Source organism: Panthera tigris, chromosome B3 (assembly GCF_018350195.1).
Source record: "Panthera tigris isolate Pti1 chromosome B3, P.tigris_Pti1_mat1.1, whole genome shotgun sequence".
NCBI classification, from domain to species: Eukaryota; Metazoa; Chordata; class Mammalia; order Carnivora; family Felidae; genus Panthera; species Panthera tigris.
Window position 1 is genome coordinate 60,291,918 of NC_056665.1, and position 13,360 is coordinate 60,305,277.

The window sequence follows — 13,360 nt, forward strand, 5'->3', positions numbered from 1 at the left end:
AAGTACTCACCTGTTGTTAAAGAGCTTCCTTCCAGGGGATCATGGTCACTGGTGTGTGGCAGTAACTGATCTGGAATCCGCTCATGTTCATATCTGGCTACAGCTGGCTGTAGTTAGGTAACTGACAGGGCTGTTCACACACAAAGTCGTGCTGAGCTCATGGAAAGAAGTCAGTACATGTGTGTGAACTGTATAGCTTGAAACCGGGCCGTGAGCTGTTGCTGCCATCGTAATCCCCAGACTAAATTCTGAGCTCAAGGGACACCACAGTCTTCACTAAATGAAAGGACACCATGGACCTTTAATTTGCAAGTGTTCTTTTTCAGTCAATGGACTTAAGAGATTTATATGAAAAGAGATGGGAGTACATAAATAGGGTGTTAAATATACCAAAAATTTAGCCAGAAAAATACATTTAAAAGCAATTTAAAAAGTCTTCAACCAATCATATATGAGTAACAATCTGAGGTAAAAGAAAAACAATCCTGCAAACACTTTGAGAAACAATAAATCTCTGTGCTATACTGTACAGAAACTGACCTTTTCAATCCCCCATATGGTCATCCTCTTCCGCCAAAGATTGTGGGCACCAGAATGGAAGCTGGGAATCTCTCCCACCCTACCACTTCCACGTAATCGTACTGAATACTCGAAGCTCAAGTTTAGGCAGGCTAAGGTACAAGAAAACCGAGCCCATTCCCCGTCCCCTCCTAGAATAGCACGTCTGACCACAGCAGCACGGACGCTCAGGGGACCACTGAAGGCTGGCAGCAAGGCTCTGAGTGAGGGAAGGAACAGAACTGAATTTCCTCCTAATGAATCACTTACCTCCTCTAAGAGTTCTCATATCTTCTCTCCAGTCTTCAATAAACAACTTTTCAGCTCTTTGAAATTCCTCTTGCCCTGTCAGCAGCCAACATTGGGCTGCCCACCCCCCTCCCTCCTCAAAGGGCTAGGTTCCCCTCCTTGGCCTCAAATCTGTCCAACCTGCTTCTACAGTGGTCTTTCCCATTCTCCTGAGCTCTGGAGTGACTGCTCCAAGACTGAGCATTGCTCAATACTCCTGACTGAGGCAAAGACCCAAATGTCCTCTCCTGTGAAGGAAACGAAGAGGAAAAAGTAAAAATTAATAATAAAGCATTTTGTAAAAATGCAAGGAGAAACGATTCCGAATGGTTTGTGCAGTTGTTTTTTTAAACCGTTTTTCTGGTTTGGCACTTTCCGATACTGCAGTCCGCAGTGGAGCTGAATGCTGGAGACGGATTCTGAACAGTCCCGGTCAATGGCTGCTTGCTTCCCTCCCTGGCTGAGGGCTGGGCCAGAGTACTGCCCTCTCCTGGCTCTGCTGGCTACTCCCAGTCCTGGTCTTCAAGCGGCCTGCCACGATGTCCCGGAGAGGAAAGAGAGGTTGAGGAATCCAAAAAGGTGAGTTGAGCTTCACTGATGCTGGCCACCTGGGGCCAGGAACTCAGGTCCCCTGGCTCTGCAGAGGCACCAGCTGTGACCCAAGTACTGACGGGACTTTGCTGGCAACTCAGGTCTGAGTGCTGGTCAGCCTGGTCAGCCACAACCAGGAGCCTCGCCTGTCCTTGCATCCTGTACAGAGAATGACAAGAGCCACCTGGCATCACTGGCACATCCTGCACCTGCGTCTCTGCAGCACCATCTTGACAGTAAGATGCTAACTCCCAAGGAAGGAAGCCAGTCTGGCTATAACCAGTGGCTGCTGTTTGATGAAGGAGCTTAGGAGCTGAGGGGGGAAGCCCGGCGCACCAAGTTCTACCTGAAATAAAGCAGAGAGGGAAGGGTTAAAGGTGTGTACAGACGGGGAGAACACGCCAGGCCACACGTCAGCCCCAGGTAGTCACCCAGGCTGTTGCGATGCAAAAAGCTCCTCTGCGGTCCCGGAGTTTATAGGCCCCTGGGCTCTGCTGTTCAGATCTAGGCATGGGCTTCACCTCCCGGTGACAAAGGTCACGTTGGGGAACTGGGAGTGGAGAATGAACAGAATGGGTCCTGCTCATTCTGCTCTGCTGAGGCTGCTGCTCCTCCCTCACCGTGACTATCTCCCAAGGACTCAGCAACAGAGGGTCTAAAGGCCACCGAACTCTTTGGTAACAGCAACTTCAGTCAGAGGAGACTGACCTACTCTGTCCCCCTCCTCCGTCCTCGATTCCCCACTGACTCCCCGCACTGTGGCCCAGGAAGCCTGAGTCTCCAGCTCTGGGGACACAGGGCCTGGGCACTGAAGGGTGTTGAGCAGCTGAAGAGAAAACTCCCGCGGGGTGGTGGGGTCACACCGAGGCGTTCTGTGCAGCCAGCCACACAGGAAGGATCACCTGGGCCAAGTAGATGACTCTAGTGATGTCCCTTCCTTCCACGGTGAGAGGCTGTAGGATCCAGGCACTGGGCAGGATCTCCCCTCGGACCATGTCTCTGCTGGGTCTCGGCATGGATGTATCATAAACAGACTGAGCCGCCATGACAGACAGGTGCCCCTGGGGACAGGGAGTGAAGTGGATCAAACCAGGACAGGCTCCAGTGCGGCCAGACAGGCTTCATGTCATCCTCATCCCTGCCCACCGCACCCTCCTTTCCCTGCAGGACCTGAGGCCCACAGTGACTGCCTCTCAACAGCACTCCAGCCCAACTTCCTCCCACATCTTTACCACCAGCGAGGCAGGCACCTCTTTAGCTTCCACGCAGACACAACAGAAATCCCGCGGCTGCTTCAGGGCACACAGGGCAGTACTGCACACCAAGTACACTGGGGGGTCAGGAATGGGGAGAGTCAGGAGGTGCATGGACAGACCTAGTCCTAAATCCTTCCCAGCTCAAGAGCGCCCACCAATATCCTGTCGTTCTGCAACCTGACAGGCAGACCTAGCCTGAGCCACCCGGTGGAGGTCGTGTGAGCACCTGGCCTCCCAAGAGGACCACCTCCAACCCTTGCTGCCCCTGGCCCCTGGCCCGGACCCATGGGAAGCCCTCCCTGGGCTCACCAAGGTTGATGCTGTTGGTCACCCGCTGATGCAGCCTCGCTGTCTGGATGGGCTTGTGGTAGAGCGGCCACAGGGTGGGGTCACTCACAGCTGCCCACACATGAGACAGTGGCTGGGAAACCACGCCTGCCCCCAGGAAGCCATGCCGAGTAGAAGAAAACATCTTGTAGTAAAGATGCACCTCCTGCTCCTCACCCTGATGGCTGGGGACACGAGGGTGGGGAAGAGGAAGAAGAGGTGAGAACTGGGCTCCTGGGTCATAGAGGGGCAGCTCAGGGGAGGGACTCAAGGGAGCCGGGACAGAGAAGGTAAAGGAGGAAAGAGGACAAGCAGGACAACAGGTTAGGACAAGACACTAGAAGGAACTTACTTCCAGCCAGCTGCTGGCTGGCAGCTGAAGAGGTTGTGCAGGTTACCTGAGCAAGCAGCCATTACCTGCAGACACAGGGATCACACCCAAGTGAGCGGGCACGGTACAAAGCAGACCCCTGGGTTAGTCAGTCACGAGGGCCAGTGTTTGCTGAATTCCCTTTCTGTCGAGATGGAGAGCCACCAAAGAAGCCCTACCCTCATCTAAAAGAAGTTGGCCCTCATCTGCCCTGCTCTTTCCCTCCTTTCCCTCCCTCCCTCTCCCCACCCGGCGGAGGGCTGGTAAAGGAACCACGGGGACAAGCAGAATCGCTCCTCACGTCAGCAATAGAGATGTCCACGATGTGCTTGGCCAAATCCTGATAGGAGGAGGACAGGTAGGCCCCCAGGCTGGACAGGCTGGACGGACAGCAGCAGCAGCTGCCCAGGGAAGTTTTGCGGCCTGCAGTGAACAGGCAGAGGTCGTGAGACAGCATGAGCATCGAGGCCTCAGAGCAGCAACAGCCTCCTGAGGGACAGTGACTCGGGGCTGATAACCTCGGGCTAATGACTCCCTAAGGATCTAGAGGACCTCCGCCCCCAAAGTCCCCAAATCGGGCAGATAGCTGCATGCCCTCACCCCCACCACTCACCGTAAGCTAAGCTCTTCCAGGTGGATCCAGCCAGACTCAGTTGACTGTTCCTCACTGCAGAATGTCCCCGAACATCCCCTATCCAGGAGTCACTGGAATCAGGCAAGTGTGCATCCCCCTGCAGAAAAGATGTTTAGGACCAGAGCAAAGAAAGATAAAGCAGAGCACCAGAAAGCCTGTGTAGAATTATCTCCTCTGCCTCTGAACTATCCCAAGTTTCCAATGTAGAGGCTCTATCAAAAAAATCTTCCCCATGGAGCCTGGGTGGCTCAGACAGCTAGGTGTCCAACTCAATCTCAGCTCAGGTCTTGAGCTCACAGTTTTAAATTCAAGCCCCGTGCTGGGTGCTGTACTGTGCATGAAGCTTGCTTTAAAAAAAAAAAAAAAATATCTTCCCCATTGGGATTACAGGAGGTTGGATGTCCCCAAGAAGCCAAGAGCAATAGAAACCAGTCCCTGGACAATCTCTCCTTATGGTTCAAGCCACAGGATCAAAGACTGCTTGTAGGAGAGCTCCAAAAGGGATCAAAATGAACAGAGCCTCAGAGGACCTGGTATGGAGCCTCAGTGGGTTTGGGGGCTCTACCATGTGGCAACACGAATGAGGCCATGGCTGGAGCCCAAGTGGAAGGAGGGAGGGGGAGGAAAAGCAACGGACTGTGAAAAGCTTGACCCTAGGCCCCAACTTCTCCGAGCCTCACCTCCCCAACCCCATACAGCAAGTAAGCCAAAGGTCCTAATTTGGAACCAGAAGGGATGATCTCTGGATCTGCAATACGGTCCTCCCACCTTTACTTCAGCCGGCAACTCAGTGACATGACCTTGATCTCTACCAGACCTGACAGGCACTGTCCATCCCACCTCTATCATCAGTTTTTAACCTATGGCTAAAGACAAGAAGAGGTGAACACAGACAGTTCTATCTCCATCCTTGTCTCCATTCCTCTGCTGCAACATATAGTCTCTTGTACTTTAAGCAGGTGTCTCTGTCTCAGATTGAAGTCTTGTGCCATCTTCTTGGGAACTTTCCACTACTGATCATCTCCTCCTTCACTGTTGCCTCTGCCTCACCCTCTTCGTTGGATCCTTCCTACAAGCACTCAAGCATGTAAATATTTCTCCCACCTTTAAAAAATTTCCTCAGAGGGGTCCTTGCTCTCCCACCCTTCACACACGTGCTTCTTGAAACAACGGTCACCATTCGCCATCTCCCACCTCTCACTCCCTTCTGAACCTGCTTGAACTAACATTTGCCTCACTACTCCACCCAACAGCAGTCACTAGGTCCCTGTGACATCCATGTGCTTGGAGCTGATCACCAACTCCAGTCCCCACCTTATTGAACCTTTCCGTGAGCTTCCACTCAGCCAGCCTCTCCCTTCCTAATCACTTCCTGACTCCCCAGGCTCTTGGCACCTCTCCCTGCAGTGCTCCTTCTCCTGTGTTGGCTCAGACTCCTCAAACAAAAATCGACATTCTGGGATTCTTTCAGGACTTAGGCCCAGGCCCTCTTTTCTCACTCATTATATACTCCTAAGTGATTCCATCTGCTCCCCCTGCTACACTGATGACTCCTAAAAGTAAATATCCATGGTTTAATCAATAAGTACTGATGACACAACTAGCTACCATGTGAAAAAAATGGATCAGAGACCCATTTCATACATCATGCCAATATAAACTCTTCATGCTTTGTGGCTCAAAAATACATGGAATAAAGAATTTATTATTACTATAAGAAAAAAATAAGTTAAAAAAATTATAGTGGGGATATGACTTCCTAAACAGGGCATAAAATTCAGAAGCCATGAAGAAAACATTGGTAAACACCAGGCAACACAAAATTAACATTTTCCAGGAGCGCCTGGGTGGCTCAGTCAGTTGAGCATCCAACTCCTGATTTCAGCTCAGGTCGTGGTCTTGCAGTTGGTGAGTTTGAGCCCCACATCAGGCTCTGCTCTGACAGTACGAAGCCTGCTTGGGATTCTCTCTCCCCTCTCTATGCCCTTCCCTTGTTCATGCTCGCTCTCTCTCTCTCTCTCTCTCTCTCTCAAAATAAATTTTAAAAACTTTAAAAAGTAACATTTCCAGGTAGTAATAAAAAAAAACAAACAAAATAAAAACAACTAGGAAAAAACACTGGTATCTCAAATGAAACAGAAGGATAATTTTCTTAATATAAAAGGGCCTCTAAAACCAAAAAGACTAACAACCCACTCGAGAAGTGGATACAGTACACTGTCATGGAGCAAAAGGACACAGAACTTTTAAGAATCTGAAAACACGCTCGATCTTAGACACATGAGGAGAACTGCAAATGCGTATTTTATGCCCACCACACTGCCAAAGACTGAAGGAAAAACCCTTGGCAACGCTCTGTTAAGCAGAGTGGTCAAGTATTATTTAAGAGTGTAAACTGGTATACTTTGGAAACATCTACCACATATTTTAAATTTAAAAATGTACATATCCTTTGACCTACCAATCTCATTCGTAGGAATGCAACCAAGAGATGTTCTGTCATTTAAGCATAAAAGCGATAAACAATTTCAAATACAAACTCAGGGACCAAAGAGAAAGGGCCCGTGAGTCTTTCTGGAAGAAATTATGAGGGGACGAATCACTAGGGAGGAATAAAAATGCCTGGAAAATTACTAGAAGTGAGAAGAGTCCATTTAATCTAGCCTAAGAACAACTCTATGAATGGAAACATTATACACAATGTAGAAATACTCTGACAAAAAGTAAAGGGAAAAAAAAGGGTAGAATACATTGATTTCCTAATGTTTTATAAAGGTAACAACACTGCTAAATCAAGTAATAAAGACTATTTGAAGATATAAAAGTGATCATGGAAAGAATTTTTTAAAGGCTTCCAGATTATCAGACAAAAAAGACACATATTTACCCTCACAGCAGAGAACAAACAGACCACATAATGATAAAACAACAAAAAATTTTTAGATGTCCATGGGAAGGTATGCCTAGGTGGCTCAGTCAGTTGAGCATCTGACTCCTTGATTTCAAATCAGGTCACGATCTCATGGTTATGAGATTGAGCCCCATGTCAGGCTCTAAGTGTGGGGACTGTTTGGGATTCTCTCTCTCCCTCTTGCTCTGCCCTTCCCCTGCTTACTCATGTGTGTTCTCTCTCTCTCTCTCTCAAAAGAATAAATTAAATAAATTAAATAAATAAGTTGATGTCCATGGGAATACTGATAACGAAAAAACCTTAATAAACTTAAAAAAGTAGAAATCATTCTTCTCTGGAATCTTTCATAATCAACACGTAGCAAACTAAAAATTAATAATAAAATCAGGAAACACAGGAGGCTTTCTACCAAAAAGTTCTTAAGAACTCATAAGAACTGGATTAAGAAAGAAATACAAACTGAAAATGCAAAATTACTATAAAAAATAGATAAAAAATGTAAGTTATGGGATATAACTAAAGTACCATTCAGGTGGAAAATTTTAACTTTAAATATTTACATCAGTAAAAAAATAAAAAATAAATGAGTTGGTGTAATATCTATACACCAACAAATTAGATAGATGAACAAATTCCTAGAAAGACAAAAACTACCAAAACTGACTCAAGAAGAAATAGATTCTGAAAACAATATGACACTATATGTTAGCTAACTGGAGTTTAAATAAAAATTTGAGGGGCACCTGTGTGGCTCAGTCGGTTGAGTGTCCGACTTCGGCTCAGGTCATGATCTCATGGCTCATGAGTTCGAACCCCACGTTGGGCTTTGTGCTGACAGCTCAGAGCCTGGAGCCTGCTTCAGATTCTGTGTCTCCATCTCTCTATGCCCCTTCCCCGCTCGTTCTCTCTCTCTCAAAAATAAACACTAGAAAAAAAAATTTAATAAAAAATTTGAAAAAAGGAAAAAAAAGAATAGAATATCTGAACAGACATTTAACAAGATATTGAATTAGTAATCAAAACAATTCCCACAAAGAAAATTTCAAGACCAGATAGTTTCATTAGCTTCAAATCTACCAAACATTTAAAGAATTGACACCCAATACTTCACAAATTCTTTCCAAAAACAGAAGAGGAGAGAATAGTTCATAAATCATTCTATAAGTCCCTGAAAACCAAAGAAACCACACGTAAACTACAGATCAATTTCCCTTATGCATATCAACACACAAACCCCCAACAAAATATTAGGAAGGTGAATCTAGCAACACAGAAAGAGTTATATACATCATGACCAAGTATACACCATTCCTGGGATTTATCCTAGGAACACAAGATTAGTTCAATATACAAAAATCAATCATGTAATACACCATATTAATAAAAGAAAAAATCCACACAATCATCTCAATAGTTACAAAAAAAATATTTGACTAAATTTAATACCCTTTTATGATAAAAACTCACTCAACAAACTAAGACTGGAAAGAAATTTCCTCAACTTGATAACAATTGTCCACAAGTCAACATCATCCTTAATGGTAAAAGGCTGAGTGGTTTAGTACTAAGATCAGTAACAAGAATGTGTGCTTTCATAGCACTTCTATTAACATTGAACTGGAGATTTTACCCAGGGCAATTAAACAAGAAAACAACAGGGGCACCTGGGTGGCTCAGTCGGTTGAGTGGCCGACTTCGGCTCAGGTCATGATCTCGCAGTCCGTGAGTTTGAGCCCCACGTCGGGCTGTGTGCTGACAGCTCAGAGCCTGGAGCCTGTTTCTGATTCTGTGTCTCCCTCTTTCTCACCCTCCCCCGTTCATGCTCTGTCTCTCTCTGTCTCAAAAATAAATAAACGTTAAAAAAAATTAAAAAAAAATATATATATATATAAAAATAAAATAAAATAAAATAAACAAGAAAACAACAGGGGCAGATGATATGATCTTGTATACAGAATGTCCTAAGGAAGCTACTAAAGAACTATTAGAGCTAATAAAAAAATCAACTCAGCAAGGGTACAAGAAACAAGATCAGTACACAAAAATAAACAGAGTAGCAATTAACAAACTGAAAATGAAATTAACAATTCCATTTATAATAGCATCAGAGGAATAAAATATTTAATAAATTGAATAAAACAAATTCAAAATTTATACTCTGAAAACTACAAAACAGTGTTGAAAACAAAGAAGACCTGAATAAATGGAAAGATACTTCACATTCATGGATCAAAAGACATTACTATTAAGATGTTTAATACACCCCAAAATGACACAAACATTCAATGAAATCCAAATCCAAATCCCACCTGACTTCTTTGCAGAAATTGATAAGCTCATCCCTAAATTCACATGGAAATTCAAGGGACTCAGAATAGCCAAAACAATCTTGCAAAAGAATAAAGTTGGACACCTCCTGATTTCAAAACTTACTACAAAGCTACAGTAATCAAAATAGTGGTACTGACATAAGGACGGACATATAATTCAATGGCATAAATTCAGAGTCCAGAAATAAATCCATACATCTATGGTCAATTCATCTTTGACAAGGGCACCAAGACAATTCAATGGGGGAGAAATAATAGTTACTAACAAATGGTGGTGGGACAAGTGGATATTCACATGCAAAAGAACAAAATTCAACTCCTAATTTTGTCTCACTAAATACAAACATTAACTCAAAATGGATCAAAGACCTACACCTAGGAACTAAAAGCATACAACTATTTTATTTTTTTATTAAAAAAAAAATTTTTTAACGTTTACTTTTGAGACAGAGCATGAACGGGGGAGGGTCAGAGAGAGGGAGACACAGAATCTGAAACAGGCTCCAGGCTCTGAGCTGTCAGCACAGAGTCTGACACGGGGCTCGAACCCACGGACCGCGAAACCATGACCTGAGCCAAAGTCGGCCACTTAACCGACTGAGCCACCCAGGCGCCCCAGCATACAACTATTAAAAGAAAATACAGACACACCTTGGAGATACTGTGGGTTTGGTTCCAGATCACTGGAATAAAGTGAGTCAGATTATTGTTTTGTTTCCCAGTGCATATAAAAGTTATGTTTACACTATATTATAATCTACTGAGTGTGCTATCTTTACATCTTAAAAAACCCCCAATACATATGGCACCTGGGTGGCTCAGTCAGTTGAGCCTCTGACTCTTGATTTTGGCTTGGGTACACAATCCCAGAATTGTGGGATGGATCAGGCTCCATGCTGACAGTGGAGCCTGCCTAAGATTCTCCCTTGCTCGGGGTGCCTGGGTGGCTCAGTCAGTTAAGCATCCAACTTGAGCTCAGGTCATAATCTCACAGTCTGTGAGTTCAAGCCCTATATCGGGCTTTGTGCTGACAGCACACAGCCTGGAGCCTGCTTAAGATTCTCTCTCCCTCTCTCTCTGCCCCTCCCCTGCTCACACTCTGTCTCTTTCTCTCTCAAAAATAAACATTTTTTAAAAATGTTTAAAAAAAAGATTCTTTCTCTCCGTCTACCCCTCTCCCCTGCCTGTGCTCTCTAAAATTAATAATAATAATAATAAACAATGCATATAACTTAATTAAAAGTACTTTATTGCTGGAGTGCCTGAGTGGCTCACTTAAGCATCCAACTCTTGATATCGGCTCAGGTCATGATCTCATGGTCGTGAGATCGAGCCCCTTGTTGGGCTCTGCACTGACAGCACAGACCTGGTTGGGATTCTCTCTCTCCCCCTCTCTCTCTGCTCCGCCCCTGCTCATGGTCTCTCAAAATAAATAAACTTTAAAAAAATACTTTATTGATAAAAAATGCTAACCATTATTTGAGATTTATATTGTAACCATTATTTGAGTCATAATCATTGATCACGGGTCATAACAAATATATTAATTAAAAAGTTGGAAATATTTCAAGAATTACCAAAATGGGACACAGAGACATAAAGTGAGCAAATGCTGTTGGAAACATGGCGGACAGACTTGCCTTACACAGCCCAAACCTTCAATTTGTAAAAAAATGCATTACCTGCAAAGCATAATAAAGCAAAGCACAATAATAGGAGGTATGTTTGCCTATATAGGCATAATCTTTGTGACCGGGGATTAGGCAAAAATTTCTTAGATATGAAACCAAGAGTGTAAGCAATAAAAGGAAAAAATAGATAAAACAAACAGCATCAAAACATTTGTGCTTCAAAGGACATCACCAAAAAAGTATAAAGACAATACAAAGAATGGGACACAATTGTTACAAACCAGATATATAACTGATAAAGAACTTGTACAATATATAAAAAAATTATTAAACTTAATAAAAAGATAATCCAATTATAAAATGGACAAAAGGTCTGAAAAGACATCTATCTGAAGAAAACATATAAATAGCTAGAGTAAACACATGAAAAGATGCTCAAAACCATTAGGATAATGCAAATCAAAACCACAGTGAGGTACCATGTCACATCCACTAGGACAACTATAATAAAGAAAGATGCTGGTCAACATGGGGGGAAATTCAGTGCTCACACACTGCTGGTGGGGCTTTAGAGTAGTGTAGCCTCTGTGAAAAATAGTTTGCCGATTGTTCAAATGGTCAAACACAGTTTCACCCATCTATGGACCCATCAACCCAACTCCTAGGTATATACTCAAAAGACAGGAAAATGTATGCCCATACAAAAACTTTTTTTCTTAAGTCAATAAATTTTTATGCAAAGAATTTTACATGTGATTCCTTCCACTGCCAATCAGTGTTGTTCTTCCAAAGTCAGAATCATAATCTTCAAAATAGCCCCTTTATAAAGAACTTTTCGGGGCGCATATGTGGCTCAGTCGGTTAAGCATCCAACTCTTGATATCATCTCAGATAATGATCTCATGATAGTGAGATTGAGCCCTGTGTCGGGCTCTGTGTTGACAGCATGGAGCCAGCATGGGATTCTCTCTCCCCTTTTCTCTCTGCCCCTCCCCTGCTTATGCTCTCTCTCTCTCAAAATAAATAAATAAACTTAAAAAAAAAAGTTGACATCCTAAACTGGCGAAGCACAGGCAAGCTGTCTAGAGGAACAATCAAATGTTAAAGAGACAGCTCAACAGCCATCTGGAAAGAATAAAGTTGGATCCATACCTTATATATTCAAAATGAATCAAAGATTTAAATAGGAGGGGCGGGGAGCCTGGATGCCTCGTCAGTTGAGCGTCTGACTCTCGATTTCGGCTCAGGTCATGATCCCAGGGTCATGGGATCAATTCCCCTCCTCGGGCTCTGTGCTGAGCTGAGCGTGAAGCCTGCTTAAGATTCTCTTGCTCTTCCTCTCTCTCCCCTGCTTGCTCTCTCTAAAATAAAAATTAAATTAAAAGAAGATTTAGGGGCACCTGGGTGGCTCAATCAATGAGTATATGACTTCAGCTCAGGTCATGATCTCATGGTTCATGGGTTCGAGCTTTCCGTTGGACTATGTGCTGACAGCTCAGGGCCTGGAGCCTGCTTCGGATTCTGTGTCTCCCTCTCTCTTTGCCCCTCCCCCATTCATACTCTGTCTCTCTCAAAAATGAAATTAAAATATTTAAAAATTTACAAAATTTTTAAAAATGAAAAAAGATTTAAATATGAAAAATAAAACTATACAATTTCCAGAAGAAACCACAGAAGTTCTTTATACAACTTTGGAATGAAGAACATGTTTCTAATTATGATCAGAACATAGACACTTAAGAGGAGAACTGATAAATTTTCTGAATAGCCCCAAACACAATAAGCAAAGTCAAAAGAGAACAAAGAACTGGGATAAATATCATTAATTCCTATTAGGCAAAGGGCTAGCTTGCTAAAGAACTCCAGAAACTAGTAACAATAACATAGAGAAATGAGCAAAGGATACGAACAGATGGCCCAGCAAAAATTTAAACATTTGATAACCTGTTGCAGAAACTGTGTATATCTATGAGGTAACATTTGTCAATATTAAGATCTCAAATGCACATACTCTTCTGGGTATTTACCTCATGGATATATTTGTAGGTTTAGGAGATGATGCATACACACAGTTATTTACTGTAGCACTGTTTACAACATCAAAAGACTGAAATCAACCCCAGCTGAAGGACTGGTTACATAAATTACACTGGATCTTTATAATGGAATGCTACGTAGCAGTGAGAAAAAAAAAGAGACAAAGCAAGTTCTCTATACAGTCATGTAGAAAGAGCTCCAAGATACCCTGAAGTGGCATGATATGCTTTATTCCATGAGCATTAAGATACTCTAGGAGGGCTCCCCCGACACAACAGTGCTATTTCTTTGGGGGCGGCAAGGGAGAAGGACTGGCTTGTCGGCTGCTAGGGGCGGGTACTTCCCTAGTTACCTTTAGAGATAGGTATATATAAGTTTTTGTCTTTTCTACCATAGGAAAAGATTACCTATGCAAAACATCACATTT

General features: G+C 43.6%; 1 protein-coding gene across 7 annotated transcripts in view; it reads right to left on the bottom strand.

Moving 5' to 3' along the window:
- Nucleotides 1-1,173: 1,173 nt before the first annotated feature.
- Nucleotides 1,174-13,360, bottom strand: part of STARD9 (StAR related lipid transfer domain containing 9) — a 141,182-nt gene continuing 128,995 nt past the window's right edge. For all 7 annotated transcript variants that reach the window (XM_042989046.1, XM_042989047.1, XM_007081721.3 and 4 more), the window contains 7 exons: nucleotides 4,004-4,121; nucleotides 3,692-3,813; nucleotides 3,373-3,437; nucleotides 3,003-3,205; nucleotides 2,688-2,767; nucleotides 2,340-2,498; nucleotides 1,174-1,783 (listed from right to left, as the gene is read on the bottom strand). In XM_042989046.1, coding sequence (XP_042844980.1) covers nucleotides 1,682-1,783; nucleotides 2,340-2,498; nucleotides 2,688-2,767; nucleotides 3,003-3,205; nucleotides 3,373-3,437; nucleotides 3,692-3,813; nucleotides 4,004-4,121 — 849 coding nt within the window. In that variant the 3' untranslated portion in view covers nucleotides 1,174-1,681. The remainder of the gene's footprint in view (nucleotides 1,784-2,339; nucleotides 2,499-2,687; nucleotides 2,768-3,002; nucleotides 3,206-3,372; nucleotides 3,438-3,691; nucleotides 3,814-4,003; nucleotides 4,122-13,360) is intronic.